Below are 16,191 nucleotides of genomic sequence, written 5' to 3' on the forward strand. Positions count from 1 at the left end.
TGAGAGAAAATGCGTCTCTTTTTCATTGTGTAATATTCACATTCTGTGTGAAAGTACTCCTGACAAAAACAAGAGTTCAAAAATATATTTTGACTTGTGAATTAATCGCACAAAAAATGCCCCCGGTGTCAGAGGCCTTTAGAGCAAAGAAACTAACTCCTAATTCAAAGATGATAACCAGTCAGTTTCCTTGATGCTGCACAAAATTCACAGTGGTCAGATAGTTATAAATGGATGTGATTTAGTGTCTCGAATTCTCACAGGAGTCAAAATCTTCCTCCCACTCTCATTTCCATTTAATAAAGCGTAGGTTCTCTTCCATTTGCTTGTTTGGTATTAGAGAGGCGAAGTTGCAAAGTTGGTTTTAAAAGTTGTTTTCATTAACTCCCCCATATCCAAATTAGCTATAGCAGCTCAGACTCATTATGATGAAATTTGTTTTAGTTTTTTGACACCACTCAGCGTGAGGGAATCCCCTTCAGTTTGCACAGTCACTCCACACTGAACATTTTGACAAAACAAATAACCACAAGTTGTGTTTTCATTGTTTCTTCCATCTTCTGTTTGTCCTCTGCAATGTAAGGCTGTAATTGTGGTAGGTACCCCCACAGTGACTCTTTAGGGGCTGACGGGTCCCGATCTGACATTCCTTATATAGCTTTACTCCTCTGTACTTTAAAATAAATAAAGAAGCTGAGGGAGAGGTGGTTTTGAGTTCAGACTTTTTGACAATGATTTTAGAGCTTCAACATTCTCACAACTTTGTTTTTGATGAACTTAAGACTGTTGAATTAACATCAGAGATAAATTCTCAGTGAAAATGGTCCAACATTAGCATTAAACTGCTTTTTTTGGCTTCAGAGATGACACGGTGAAGGTGGAATGCTAAACCAAATGTTTGCCACCACCTCATTTCTTTAAAAATATATTGAGCAAAGATCTGAATCCCAGGTTTAGTTTTCAAGTAAAATAATTACATAAGGGAGCTTTCAGGGGGGAACCCCCAAACTCTGGTGTGAAATCCCAACGATACCTTGTCAAAACTCACGTAGACCTTTCCCCTTCTCTCCAATGTAAAGCTCCTTTTTGGAACCTCTCAGTTGGTTGTGGTTTAACTGTAGTGGAAGGGGAGTGGGGGATCAAAGACCCACCCAGTACAATAAAAGCTAAGCCTGTGGGGTGCTGACCCCCAGCCCCTTAAGCTCTTCATTACTGAGGCTCACTGCTAATTATTGTGGACAGGACAGTCCTGAAAACACTCCTCACGACAGGGTGGTCAGTTCTTGCTGCCGCTCCCAGTTCCTCACTTTAAAATATGAGGTCAAGAGGCAAAGAACCTCCTGGTGCCCTTCACCCCTACCCACCCAATATATCAACATCTCCCTCTGGAAAACAAGAAATTTTGACCTAAACGAAGGGAATACAATGTTTTTGCCCTCTACTTAAGCAGAAATGTTACCATATGCTCCCCTTACGGTACAGCCCCGTGATTTTATACTGACTTAATCTCGACTGTGGTGACCACAGACCACATCCTCCTGAGCATGTGTGACCATCACAAATGCTGTTGTAAACTAAGATTAGCAGAGAGAGGTACTTTGAAAAACATGTTTACTCGAAAGGAGATTTGTCTTTGAGCCGGTAGCTGTGCGGCATCAGTTGAGTTTGATGTAACAATGGCTCCTGTAATCAACTTTGATTACATTATCATCCAGTGATGTTTTCAAAGGGCCCTTATGTTGTGTGAGACAAGGCAGCCAACCCACATATCCTGTCAATAATTGTTTTGCAGTATAATCCTGTCATATTTGCAATCAGCTACCGTGTTGATGTCATGTGGAGGCAGTGAAAGAGATTGTGAATAATATCCGTTACTGCAATGTGGGATGCCTTCATCCTTTTCGTCAGCAGCGTCAAGCCTGTCACATGCGAAATGTCCCTACTGTAAAATTTCAATAGGATAGCAAAATAGCTTTAAGTGTAGTTCAAAAGGGGACATCCACTGACTGTCATGGTCTACTTTTGTAGGTTGTCCAAAAGGAGATTTTTCTACTTAACAGGAAAACATGTATTGCTGTTACTCATCCTGCCAATTTTGGCCTACACACAACCACAGCAATCGTGTTGCTTCATAGCCCCCATGTTTTCCACTGACTTTCAAGAACTCACTGTCTTCCCATACCACATGGATCATGTTGGGAATGTTAAGGACCTTCTCAAATAACTTCCGTCCTTATAGGTATATGGACTCTTTGATGTCCCATAGCCCCCTCTTAAAAACACTGACCTCGCACACGTGTCAGTCAACACATCTGCATAAACCTTCTTAGCGCCAGGAGGGCCTTTTAGTTTGTAGTTGTAACCCTAAGAACCTCATCAACTTCATTTTGAAGGTGACATTATAGCTTGCATGATATAGCATGATAGCTTTGAACACTTTGATTTAGCCAATACGATTTACATCCTTTGTATTTCAGGTTTGTCTACTTGTAGCGTGGAAACAGTTGCTTGATGTCAAACATTGAATTTTATTTTAAATAAATTTGATGTGACATTTTATTGATTTTTAAAGTGGAAATTACCCTGACAGTATGTCTGCCCTCTGCACAGGGAGGTCAGTGGGCAGGATGAGCTTTAGTACTTGTGAACTGGCGGGGATACATGATCAGGATTCACGAGGCAGGTTATCAAACAAATATCAAAAAGCCATCTAATGCAGTGCTCCAGAAAATACATTTCCAAATTGCTGTGATCCCACATCAGTCAGAATATCTATTTTGACCCAGTGTCCCATCAGAGACAGGTGTTGCTAATGGGGGGTTTCTTTTAATCATGGTGTTTTGGGCCAATGCCAAGTTCCAGTATCAAGTTCCTTTGGCTAATATTTTAGCAAACACCTGCTAGAAGCAGAAAAAGAAACAGAGCTACATGGGCATCAGCCATCTTTTAGTGCCAGCCCTTATTACACAGCCTGTTCAAAACTGGAAAGTTACGCCGTTATTCCACCTCGCCATTCTGTATTAAAGATAAGAACACAGAATAGGGAGTGGAGTTGTTTTGCCTTTAAACCCTTAAACCTGCAGCAGAGGTGGCAACAGAGCCAAATCTACATCTGTGTAAAAGTGTGAGCTGACAGGACAAGTGGCTGGATGATGTATTATGCTTGCAACTCAGTGTCGAGAGATTTAAAAAGCAGCTAGAAGCAGTTAGCAGCTAACTGAAAGAAGAATAGCAACCAAAAATATCCGCACAGTGGGGAGACAGTGAGCTCCAGTAGCTCCTTACCCTCCAAGCAGAGAACGAAATCAGCCACCATACAACAGGGATAGAAAAGATTGTTATTGCCCTGTTAGCCTGTTGTAATTGTTTGGAAGTCCCTGCCTGGCTGATACGTATGTTATATGTCATCAGAGGCCGATGCTGTTTAGTTACACATGCCGTCACGCCTCCATTGCTTCTGGAATGTTGGATTGCTGTTTACATCACACACTGGCGGGGCATTATGGTGGCGCTGTGTGGTTCTGTGTAAAAAAGCAAAGCTGGTGTAATGAAGGGACTTTGTTGTGGTATTAATGCGGGATCTTTGTGTAAAAAGGCCTATAGACTGAGTATGTGCTGTCTCTCTGTTGTATGTAAATGAGCTTTGTAGCTACCCGTAGCCTTGGTTGGGTTTGGTCTCCCTACTTCTGAGAGAGATGTCTTGGTCTCTCTTTGGCTTTTGGTTAGCTACAGTAGATGCTTGACTTGTTTTGTCTGTGTTTACTTTGCCATTTTTGATTTGGCAAGTGGTGTGATATTGACTTGTGTGAGCTTGTGTGCTGAGAGCACATGCTTACAGTACTCTACCATCATTTAGAGCTGCTGGAACCTCACTTTTTGGATTGCCAAACCAAAATACTGAGCTGAAGGCAACTGAAAACTGCATCGAGCAGCAGTGGCAATGGCAGTACTATCTATCCTTCCAAATGACACAAAGTTATCTGATTCAGGGTCAGCACAGAAAGTTATTACTTGTTTGAAAATGTAATGATATTCCTAAGCAAGATTAAAAATATGCATATGTGCAGATCCCTTTTTGCTTAGTTTCTAGGTTGCTTGACATTCCACACCCGGGAACATAATACATCACTCCACTTTATTGCAGTGAAGGCAGTGTACCCATATGGGGTTATTACAGCAGACAGTTCTTTATGGATGCATTAGCAGTCACTCTATAGAGATAATACCAAAGTATATACAGTGGAGGGATTTGCTATAATTGAATCATTATTTTTTAAATAACCTAGGATGTATCAAACACTTTTCTCTAATGAAATGGCGTGCATTGCCAACTAATAGGTCAGCAAAATGCACCCTTACATTTAAACCTCTCTTTCTTTTAGCTCTGGCTGAAGTACCACATGAAAGCAAACTTGCGGTGCATGCTTTAAGAGTATCAAAGCTAAAAGATTCTCAAGTATTGGATAGTTTGGAACTGATTATTGAATCCCATCCACAGTCCTGCATAACATCATTCTTTCATCCCACTACCGTGTACATAAATACCTATCCAGACTTCCTTTCTTCTCCCAAATCTGTAGCCAACCTATGTGCAGAGCAGTATAGGCATGTGTGAAGGGATACCAAAGAAAAATGGTGCCGCTGGTCTGCCCAAAGACCGCACAGAGTGCTCTGCTGCCAACAGTGCCTCCAGTAATTATAGACCAGAGCTGTGGAGACTGTTGCTCTCCAGGCTAAACTGAAACTAAACCCCCCATTTCATGCTCGGTATTCACTCTTTTCAGTACACGAGTACCCCATGTTTAAAAACTGTTATTTTTGGGCTGTAGCTTGACTTTCTGTTGTTTATAGTTCAGCCTGACTGAGCTGAAATATAGAATAACTGTCCAGTAAAGGGAGTAGTAGCTTTGAAGAGTGTTGTTGACACTGCAGCTCATGCAACTCATATCATCTAATGTCTTGTTTAATGGTTACTGCTGTCAGTATATTTGATTAATATATCGATAACATAACACCCTACTGCTACTGAACCTCCCATCGGTGTAACTCACTGACAGTATAATCAAATAACCATTGAATTTCCATCTCTGGAGGTGATGACATATGAAGCTGATGAACTGGATCTGGATCTTGAGCTAATTTAGCAGCAGAGTCACTGTACCAATGACAACACTGAAACAAAAACTTGATTCAGCACCAGTAATAGTGAGAAACAGTGACGCTTGTCATTCTTACTGGAAAATTTAGAGACTTCCTCTTCCAGGCTATTCAGACACACACAACACTAACCAGGCTCTACTTTACTGGAAAGCTGATGCTGTTGTTGTGAAGGCCCCAGTCTTTGGACAGCTCCTCTCAAAAGACTGTGTGGTCTGTGTCCTGGTGCTCTAATCACGTTAGGGTGGAAGTGACTGTGGGCTGCTGTAATTAGCCAACAAGATGAGTGGGTGGCACCTCCTGTACCTCTGTCATTAGATGCTGAGTGTAGGATGCTCTGCTGCAGCCTGTAGATTTTGGTAATTTTTATGTTTTGTTGAAGGTGCAATAGGCTTTGAGTTTGGCATAAACTGATCTCAGTCTAATTAGTGCTTTTACCTCTTGTGTATTCTTTGTTGTAACGGCTAAAGCTCTAGTGCTCTTATTTGAAAAGGTAGGAGGTATTTTTTGCTGTGGACCCTTTGTATCACCTTTCTGCTTTTGTTTGGGGGTCCTAATGTCATACTTTGTCTTGTCTTGGGGTATTTCTGTTCTTCATGTGCCATGTAGGCATGTCGCAATAACTTCTTTTGTTGGACCATTAATTGTCCCAGAAGTAATTGTAATAATTGATATTCTTGTTATTTCTAGACCATTGTTTGCTACTGACATAACGATGATAGCATAATAATGCAAGTACACCCTTTCAAAGAGCAACTCACTTTTAATTCTTAAGAATATTCAGATATTTGAATTAGAAGATGAAACAAATATATAACATATTTTAAAAAAAGTGACTAACACCTGTTAAGATATTCAAGAAAGCATATTTAAAATTGGCAGCGTGGTGGTGCAGTGGTTAGCATTGTTGCCTCACAGCAAGGGGGTTCCTTTTTTGAACCCAGGTTGGGCGGTTTGAACCCCAGGATGGGGAACCTCCTCTGTGTGGAGTTTGCATGTTCTCCCCGTGTCAGCGTGGGCTTTCTCCAGGTACTCTGCCTTCCTCCCACAATCCAAAGACATGCAGGTTAGGTTGATTGGTGACTCTAAATTGCCTGTAGGTGTGAACGTGATAAGGATAAGTGGCTATGGAAAATGAATGAATGAGTGTATAATATGAAAGAACCTTTATAGGAAAGCCTAAAATTACTATTTTGATGCTACTACATTCGGAAACTAAACCAAGTGTTGCCTTTTGTGACTAATAGAAAAGCTTAGTGAAGCTCCAAGAACACTGCACTTACCTCCATTATCTGGCTCATGTACTGCCGGCCTGGGAGCTGGGTGGTTTGCTGGTGGATTTATGGGGTGGAGAATGAAGTTGTAGGAGAGTAGAACCACGATCTACAGATGTTTTGGCTTGTTGTCAGGGGTTGGCAAGCTAACGACTGTCTGACCTGTGCCTCTTCCACTCAGAAAGTGCAGATGAGGCTACAGGTAAGCTCTGCTGTGTTGTCTTTGGAGTATTGTTTCATTTTTCTTCTGAAATATAGGGTAGAGAGGCAAAAGGGGGGACATTGGCTGCGCCCAAGTCTTATAAGGGTCAGGAAAATCCAGCTCTTTACTCTGGCCACATGTTGGCCAAAATGCTGGTGACTTTGTTATGTAAGCAAACATACATGTAAACATACATGTAAACACAACAGGCAATATCAAGGGCAGCAAAATGATCAAGGTCATTCCATATGTTGTAGGATAAGTTGATAACATAATCATCGTGACAGTCCCACTGCCATGCTTGTTCTTGTGTCACACTGACCCAATGTACAGTGTGTTTGGCAGGACCAGCTTTCAGTTCTACAGCTTGGACCAGCGTTTTGATTGATGAAAATCTTCTTTGGCACAGCCTGCTAATATTATTTCCATAGCTGTTCTGTCTCCACTCAGTATTCCCATTCCTACTCAGCCAATACAAACACTACCTCAGCCGCTCTCATGTTTTGCATGTGAAGAGTTCCCTCAAGCCGTTACTGCTGCAGCTCTTTGAAAACATGTTTGGGTTTTCAGTCCAATAAACGGCATGTCAATGCACAGTTTTTAAAGATAGATGAAGTATTATTGATGCACTTACTTTGACTGACGTGTTGGTAGTGCTTTCTAACATTGATCACTCTTATTTTTCTCCCCTTTTTCCCCTCTCTTTCCTAAATAGTCACAATGAGCGGAAGGTGACCTGCAAGCATCCTGTCTCAAGCTTACCCTCGCAAGACAACTGCATCTTTGTCGTCAACGAACAGTAAGTCTCTTGTTTCTGCTTTCAGAATGCCACTGGGTAGCATTTTTGAGCACTACAGTATGCTGTTGCAACTCCTAATGTGTGAGGCAACATTGCACAAGTCTGCACCCTGCTACCCTCTATTTGCAGTTCTGCCCTCTCAGTTCAAAACCTCTTCCAGTCAGCGGTTCTTCATTTATTTATGTTCATAAACAAATTCCTAAGAAGTAAGAACGAACCCCCTGAATATAAATGTCACTTTTGAGAAACTACTCAAATTATTTAACAGGTTTTATTTATCACATAATTGCTGTGTCATTGCCAGCCCTTGATGCTAAGGGCTGACACAAAAAGCCATTGTATCAGGCATACATCAACTAGTGGGAATGCAGTGATTCACAATCCGTCCCTCTTTTTGACCTGCACAAGAGGTCGTGGCCTTTTCGGTTGTCATAAGTATAAAGATATGTCGCCCAACAGTGTTACATCCATGTGATCATCTACACGGCTTCCAGCACAACAACAATCACATGTCTGCCCACATGACTGGATCAGAGGCCAGTCATCTTGAACTTTCACTTCAAGGAGAAGGACTCCTCCGATCTGTCAGGCTACACTTAGTCAGTTTCTTTCCATCTCAGGAGTCATCAGTACTCCCACTTTGGCCTCCTTCGCAGAATCCCACTTAAATTTACTTCCATGTTCCTGTCCGTAAGTGTGCTAAATATACATGTGCTAGACTTTTGCATCACAACCCACACCATGACACTTCCCACATCTACCACCCTAACCATCTTAGCTTAAAGCTACAGTCGGTAACTTTTATAAAAAAAAAAAGAGTTTTTGTCATATTTGCTTAAACTGTCACTATATCCCCACAGTAGTACATTAGACAGACAGTCTGTGAAAAAATCTTGCTCCTCTTCTTCTTAGTGCTTCGTGTGGTATTTGCTAGAATCCATCACAGCTAAGGAGTCTCTTATGTGCATGAACTGCGGTCAAACTGTCAAACTAGGCAGTGCTGATCAAAAATGAATCAAGATTCTGTTCCTGCACTGACTATTTCTCGCCTCAGATGTTTTCAGAAACATATTTTAGGGTGCTTTCAGACCTAGAATTGCCTTGCTTTGGTCTGAATCAGGGACTAATGTTGTTACAAAGTTGCATAATTACCTAGAGTTGGTTCGTGTTCTCATGTCAGCATTTACAGGCGGACCAGATAAAATGCCTTGTGCGAGAAAGCTGCTCTTTATCCGTCAGAATTTCTAGGTGGGAAAAATCCAGGAAGCAAACAAAATGTTGAAGAGTACACTTTGGAGGGACAACTATGCAGGTTGATTTTAGTGCTGGTCATCGCGTATAATATTGCTTGCGTTGTTCATTAAAGGCAAACCATACAGTTTGAAAACGAGGCGCGGCTCCAACTAGAAAACAAAACTGTTTTGATGCATTGGATGTGCTGAATGTGCATATTAAGGCAGTACAGGAGGAGGTGCACATTAATAATCCTCCAGGACTGTAACATGCTCATGTTTAACCCAAACAATGTGTCATGTGACTGCAGTTGGTTCAGGTCAAGGTTGGAACACGTTCTCACCACAGACTAACCGCACCAGACTTCATCTGTAACAGGAATGGGTCTTGGTCCAGTTGTTTTGGTGCACACCCGAGTGCCATTGCTGTGTTCACACCTGCCTAAACAAACCACATTAATGGGCAAATGAGCTTGAGTTCGATTGAATCGAGCCAAACAGGGCAGGTATGAAAGCACCCGTACTTTTCTGTTTAGCTGTAAAATGAGAACGTTTGCTCTACTTAGTCGACAGTTTTTGGTTTGGGAACTAACTTTCTCATTTCACAGCTAAACAGTACACTAAAATATGCTTCTGAAATTATTTGAGGCATGAAATAGGTAACACAGTAACAGAATCTTGATTCATTTTTGATCAGTGCTGCCTAGTTTGACAGTTTGACCACAGTTCACGAGCAGTGATTGACATTGTTGACAGACTCCTCGGCACTGATTGGTTGTTTTCATTAAATCATAGTGGATTCTTGTGAGCCCCATTAGAAGCACTACAAGGAGACAGAGGACCAGGAGTTTTTGTCACAGGCTATGTGTCTCATGTACTACTGTGTGGATGCAGTGACAGTGTCAGCAGATACGTCAAAAACTACAGCTTTAATGTTGTGCAACTTGTGTCGGCTCCACTCAGTTTCTCACTTCCTTCAGAAACCACCCTGTCATAGCAGATTCTCCATCATGTTATATTATTGCGCTGAAGTGATGTCAGCACAACTGGTGTCACTTATTTTATTGAGCAATTGATGCTGATTGAAATATGTTCTGCTTCAAGCCATGAAATTTTACTCCCATGTGGGAAATTATGGCCAAAGTCCAATAACTAGTGGAGCACGAATTCCCTGATGGCTCAGCATGGGCACCGGTTTCAGCATTTTTCCAAAATGTGGCTTAGAAATGAAAATCCTAGTTTTACTAGAATATGATATATTGAGCTGTTTTGTCTCACCAAACTCTTATGAGCTGCATTTTGTTCGGCAGAGATAGAATAATTGGAAAATGGTTGTGAGGAGGCTTGTTGTGCCAGAACTGTCACACTGCACTCTCTTGACACATTCCTCCCCTCACTGTGTTACTCTCACATCTCTGCTGTTTTTCGCTCTGAGAGGCTCAACATGCTGCTGCAAGATGATATCTAATTTAGCAATTAGTGCTTTGCTGTCGTATGATAATCTGCAAAATGAGTATCAGATGTGCTGGAGGTCAACTTTGGGAAAGCAGCATCAAAGTGATAAACCCGCTACTTGACTCAGTGTTATTTTTAAGTTTATTACAGTGCATTTTCATTTTCAACAGTTGGCTCTGTTTTAGCAAAAGAAATAAGGGGGGAAGTCTTCACCCTGGACGAGTAATAAAAGGCAAAGACGGATTTAAGCCGCCACGGGGATAAAGAGGCCAGGCTGGAAATCACTGCCTAATCTGCTCTGCACTTTAAGTAAACCCAAAACACAAAATTTGATTTAAATTTGGCATGATCATCATCACAGTCTAGTATAGCATCTAAAGAAACTCAACCCAACTTAAGATATATACAAGTAACACAAACACACAAACAAAACAGCTAAAAAGGACGTATGAATAATTCGTATGATGGATTAGTTTTGAGTTAACAGATTATTTTCTACTCTAAGACTCCAGTTTTATCCCAGTCTTTGAAACTTCACGCATCCATGTTGAATTGCGTAATTGTGAGAGTGTGGGGCAGCCTTCAGTGGAAAAGCAACAGGCTAAAGAGAGGCGAATATAGTGTAGCTGTTCCATACACCGTTAAGGATAATTGATTCCGCTCAATCATCTGCTCAGTAAAAAATTACTCTAGCACATCCTTAAAATGTTTTGTAGATAAACAAAACTGCTTGGACCTTGGACACAACCACAACAGACACATCAGTGATGCCTGGGTCTTGTTGCCCTTGTCACAGTTAATGTTGACTCCACTTCAAGGTTCAGTCTGTCAGTTTAGTTTTGTGAAAGTGGAGCTGGTACACAGCCCACAGTTGGATAACAGCATGGTAGGAACACACAGTGCTGATGCCACTGTGTTGTTACTGAGACTAATTTAAGATATTACTTGTGCATTAGGCTCTCCTAATCTGCTTTAACATTGCTTAAGGGTTATGAAAGTTTTACATTACATCTGTCAGTCATGCTTATGTTCTCAGCTATGCTGTGATGTGTGAGTTAAAGCTGGAGTCATGGCTCAGGTCCTTTGACTTGACTTTGACAAGTGGCTTTACCCACCTCGGTGAATGCCACAGCATTCTACTGTCATTACTGTGCATGTCTGGGCCTATTTTTAGTGGTCCGCATGACTATGTGCAAGCTGACAGGAGGTATTTGTAGAACTGACATGTAATGCATGTTTACCAAAACATGATCTGACCACGTCTGCAATAATAAAACTTATTTCAAGAGCATGGTGTTCAGTGTAATTCAGTTTGGGTGATAGGACAATTTGAGATGCTGTAAAAATGATTTAACGTTTTTTCCATGCAGTTTATGCTGTGGTAGTTTTCCCTTTAATATATTTCAGTGTATTAGACCACTTAAGGTGCTAGTTTCTTGTATTTATAAACACTTCGTCAATTAATATCCATGAAAATATACTATTATTACCACATGTATTTATAATGCAATATAAAATTACATTACTGTGATAAGAGATTTTATCCATATTACCCTCTGAAGTACAATCTAGGGTCGCATCGATATACCAGTTTTAAGGTATACCATGATATGAATCTGCGATACTGGAAAAGAAATGCAACTGGAAGGAGAACCTCAACCATAATTTAGTTATTTTCAAGACTCTTTACACATACTTCAATTAAAAATGGTTTCAAGTTTCAATTATAGTTATAAAATGTTTGATCAATTAAAGTTAATCCTTCTGTTTTCATTCATTATTCTGACTGATAATAATAATTCTATAATACTGTGATACCGTGAAACCGTAATATTTTCTGAGATGGTTATCATACAGTGAACATAACAACACAATAAACTACCACTGTACACCGAGTCTTTCAAACCCCTCCTTGGTCAAAACATCTGAACTTTCACTCTCAACAAATCTGTCTTTCCTCTGTTTCTGTAGTGTGAATTGTGGGAAATTGTGTCACCCAGCATTTAGCAGGTAATTCACTATTAGGTGCAAATGGACAGCTGTGTGTTCTCCACCTTTTGTTTTCTTTATGTAAAACATGTCTGTGTGTTAATAATCCTTGTTGTTGCACACTAATAACAGACTGTGGGTGTTTTGAATGATGTTTTGCCTGATGACCTGTTATGCATTTGCATTCCAAAGTCTTGTAAGGTGCACTTTACTGTCTGAACCGCTTGTTGTGTTCATCTAAACCTTAATGAACAACTAACCGCAGGGAGATCATTACTCACTTCTCCTGAGCTGAAGGTCAAGTTGTACATGCTCGATGAAAGCTGAGCTTTTGGACAAATCTTTTGTATTCCTGACATTCAGTTCACTTTGTTGGCAATTTTACTGATTTCCCAGGAAGCAAGCAAAAATATGCTCATTGTTTGGTTGTAGGATCCGAACAAAAGGTTTATAATGAGTGAAAAGGCATCAGAAAGTTCAATCATTGTGCACTCTGTGCAGATACACAGCTAACGTGTTTGTTTTGACAAACTGTCAAAATCTCTGACTTTGTGAACACCCCTTCATGCTCTGTCCCCTATGGATGTACAGGCTACGTGTACGCAGGTAAGAGTCCTGACTCTGTCTGTTCCTTTGCTATCCCAGAGCTGGGTGATGTGACAAAATCAATATCATGTTTTACAATTTTACTTGTTACTTGAAGAAGTGAATAAAAATATAAATACCACTACTGCTACTAATATTACTATTACTATTAGGGCCTGTCCCATTTCTACCCCTTAATTCCTCCACTTGGTATTGAATGCCCTCGTTTGCAAGATAACCCTTGATGAGGGAAGTGAGAAATATTAGGGTAGAGATCTTTCCCTAAGAAATAGGACACCACTTAATGCAAATCGGCATGGCCAACATGCAGGCATACATCACGCGTAGTAGTGACGCAATGAAAATGCCGGCTCCAATGCTTGTGTTGTGGCATGTGCTATGCTTATTCTTCTCCGTCTGATGAATCAACAGAGAAGAAATGCTAAAAACAGGAGGCGCCTAAGACGTCTTCTAGTTCTGATCGATTTTGCTCGGGTAAGTCGATTTGTTGAAATATTTTGACGCTGTGTTCAACCGTGTTGTTGATGAGTTTACCCTAGTCCAACCATCTGTTGTTTGTATAGCCTATATTCCGATCATATAGTAACAAATTGTTTTCCAAAACTTGCCGAAGTTGCTGACTTTGCAAGGTGTTCTGGGAAATTTCAACTTCCACTTTGTTGAAAGTATGGGTCGGGGCTCCATTGGAATCTAGGGCGGGTTTTAAGTGTTGGAAACCACTTCCATTACATCAGTTTTGTTTTGGGACACCACTAGCCTAAACGTGAACACGCACAACCAAGTGCAAGTGGGTGTTTATAGGGCAAGTGTGGGTATTGGGACAGGCCCTTACTACTACTACTACTACTACTACTGCTAAACTACAACTACTACAACTACTTCTACTACTACTACTACAAATACAGTTCAATATTGAAAATATTTTTTGTAGCTACCATCAGGCCTACAGGACAGCTGTACATCTGCATAACAAAATCTACTGAACAGTCTTGTTTTAAAAATGCTAATCCATCAAAGTTTTAGCATCAGCACTGATGTTCTGTGCTGCCTGATATGAAACACAATTTAGAGCCAAAGTGATAATTTGGAGTTTTTCGAGGAGGCAGCTCTTGAAAGCATCACACTTGCAAAGAACACAGCGACATGAATCAAATTACTTTGGTGAATAATGATGGTATCTATTCTGTACATTTTTGGTTTATCACCCAGCTCTGTGCTGCGCTGCATCTCTGAACCTGTGACGAATGTATACCGTGATATCTTGATCTGCATTTGCTTGCCTGATCTTCTAGTCCTTTGTTGGTGAAAAAAGATAGAGGTCAGGTTCACGGGCTAACAAAAGTGTTTGAAAGCACCCTTATTTCTTTAGAAATGCTGTGTGGTCATTTTAAAATGCACCCTCAGCCGCTCAGTTCAGCGTTTCCCCCCAGTGTGCTTAGAGCGCCAAGCTTCAGTGGCAGTGTAATCCCCTCACTCTTTTTGCACACACAGACTCACACAGGCACACAAAATCCATGCAGGACTGGGCAGTGATGTGACACTTTAATGCATGTGGGTTAGCCTTGATATGTGGGCCCGTGTGTTGACCCTGTGATGGACATGCAACCTGTCCACAGTGTCTCTTCGCAGATTGATGCTCGGGCAAACCCACGCTTTATTGCTTGCACATGAACTAAGCCAGCAAGTCCCTTTTCCCGGCTTTGCAGGTAGATCTAGTAATTAAATGTTGTTTTTGGGGCCTTTCAGGCTTTGATTTGAGATTTATTGACTTTGCCGTAGTCATTTAGCCGTGGTAAAAAAACAAAGATGGTTGTTTTTTGGCTCTGGTATTTTGCTACAACTAGTACTTTGTTCATACATCACAGTCATATCCTTTGTGAGCTAGTGCTGTCTGGAGACGAGCACCGAGCTAAACAAGAAAATAGTAATTTAAAGCAGACAGACACTCGAAACAGCATGGTGTGCGAACATTTTACAGAAAGCAGATTAGAATAAAGTTTCATTTGAAATATAGATGTGAAGCATTTGGTGGTCTACCTCCCATGTGCGCATTATGTTTACTCTAAGTGGTGGAGAAAAATCCGGAGAGGCCCAGACGGGGAATGCTTTGAAGAGTAAAATTTACATTATCAAGGTTTCATTCTCTGTATTTACAACCGTTTGTGTTGGCACAGGATTTCATTTAGTTATTGGAATTGAAACAAGCCTACTAGATGTGAGTGGAAACTAGTGCTGAAGGGAACAGTCAATTAATCAATCGATCAATTAGTTAGTAACTCTTTCGATAACTGATTAATTGTTAAGGTTGTTTTTTGAGCACTAATGCCAGAAGTAACCGACTTGCAGCTTCATTGTTAGGATTTTCTGCTTTTGTTTGTTTGTTATAGTGAACAGAGGGCTGCACCCAACCAAGAATTTTCCGAGTTGACAAATAGTCAGGGCCATTAGTCAACTAGTCGCCTGCATGTTCAGATACTAGTTTAATTACTAAATGATATATTTTGGGCGGGGCAACACAATGGTTTGAGTTGAAGGTGTGAGAAAGAACAGTATCAGTAACATTGTTAACACTGTGCTACATTACAGAGAAATACAAAACCGTACTAATGAACCTTCATTAATATAGGCCTATATTTTATCTACAAGTGCACGTCACACACTGAGCGAGCCGCCTGTTAATGACGCTGTCGGCAAAGCAGTAATGATTGTGCTAAGTGGCTAATGGGCATGTAGCTACTGACATGTTTCAGATGATGCGTCATGTTTGTAGTCGACCAATGAAGATGAGTTTACGGATCACCTTGGGTTCGTCCTTCACCTTCTCAAAATGATCCCACACTTTGGATTTCCTGCCCGACATGTTATTAACTAGCCTGTGTGGCCTGGGTGCTACTCTTGTGCCTTTTTTGTGTCAGCTTTCAGGAGAGTGGCGGCAGCTTGCGTCAGAAGTTTCTAAGCAACCTTAACAAGCACCATATAGCCTATTTACCTGAAATCCTGAGTGCAGAGCTGATCTTCTTCCAGGCACTGTTTATAAGTGTGTAGGCCTGTTGCCCGTGGAGCAGATGTAAACTCTGGGTAGCCCTGCACTAACATGATCAACTTGTCTGTATTTATCAGTTGTGTCGACTGTGATTGGTTTGTAACATCTGACTGCTGAGCATGGCCTCTTCCTGTGTCTGTCCTTTCAAATTAAGGTTTTGATTTATTTTGACAGGGCGCAGCTCCTAATCGAGTTTAATGGTTTTGTTTTTTTTGTTGTTGTTGTTGTTTTTGTTTGTTTTTTCTGCGACCAAGCAACCAATGAAATCTTGCTGACTAATGACCTTTCTGGTCAACTAACGTTTGGTCCACTGTCGGGGGGCAGCCCTGATGTCGTTATTATATGTTCTTTTCACAGTGTTGCTTTTCATTTTATCGTCTAATTTTGAGTAGTACAGTAAAAAAAAAAAATTGTGGATGATTATTTTTCACCGA

General features: G+C 40.9%; 1 protein-coding gene across 13 annotated transcripts in view; it reads left to right on the forward strand.

Annotated features, from left to right (window-relative positions):
• The window catches only part of LOC125887176 (pleckstrin homology domain-containing family A member 5-like), a 116,012-nt gene that overhangs the window by 56,324 nt on the left and 43,497 nt on the right, over window positions 1-16,191 (forward strand). For 7 of the 13 annotated variants that reach the window (XM_049573805.1, XM_049573807.1, XM_049573808.1 and 4 more), the window contains exons 4-5: window positions 7,349-7,432; window positions 12,091-12,129. In XM_049573805.1, the coding sequence (XP_049429762.1) occupies window positions 7,349-7,432; window positions 12,091-12,129 (123 nt within the window). The remainder of the gene's footprint in view (window positions 1-7,348; window positions 7,433-12,090; window positions 12,130-16,191) is intronic. The other 6 variants (XM_049573806.1, XM_049573816.1, XM_049573817.1 and 3 more) reach the window with 1 other exon arrangement.

The sequence above is a fragment of the Epinephelus fuscoguttatus genome, linkage group LG4 (assembly GCF_011397635.1).
Source record: "Epinephelus fuscoguttatus linkage group LG4, E.fuscoguttatus.final_Chr_v1".
Lineage (NCBI taxonomy): Eukaryota > Metazoa > Chordata > Actinopteri > Perciformes > Serranidae > Epinephelus > Epinephelus fuscoguttatus.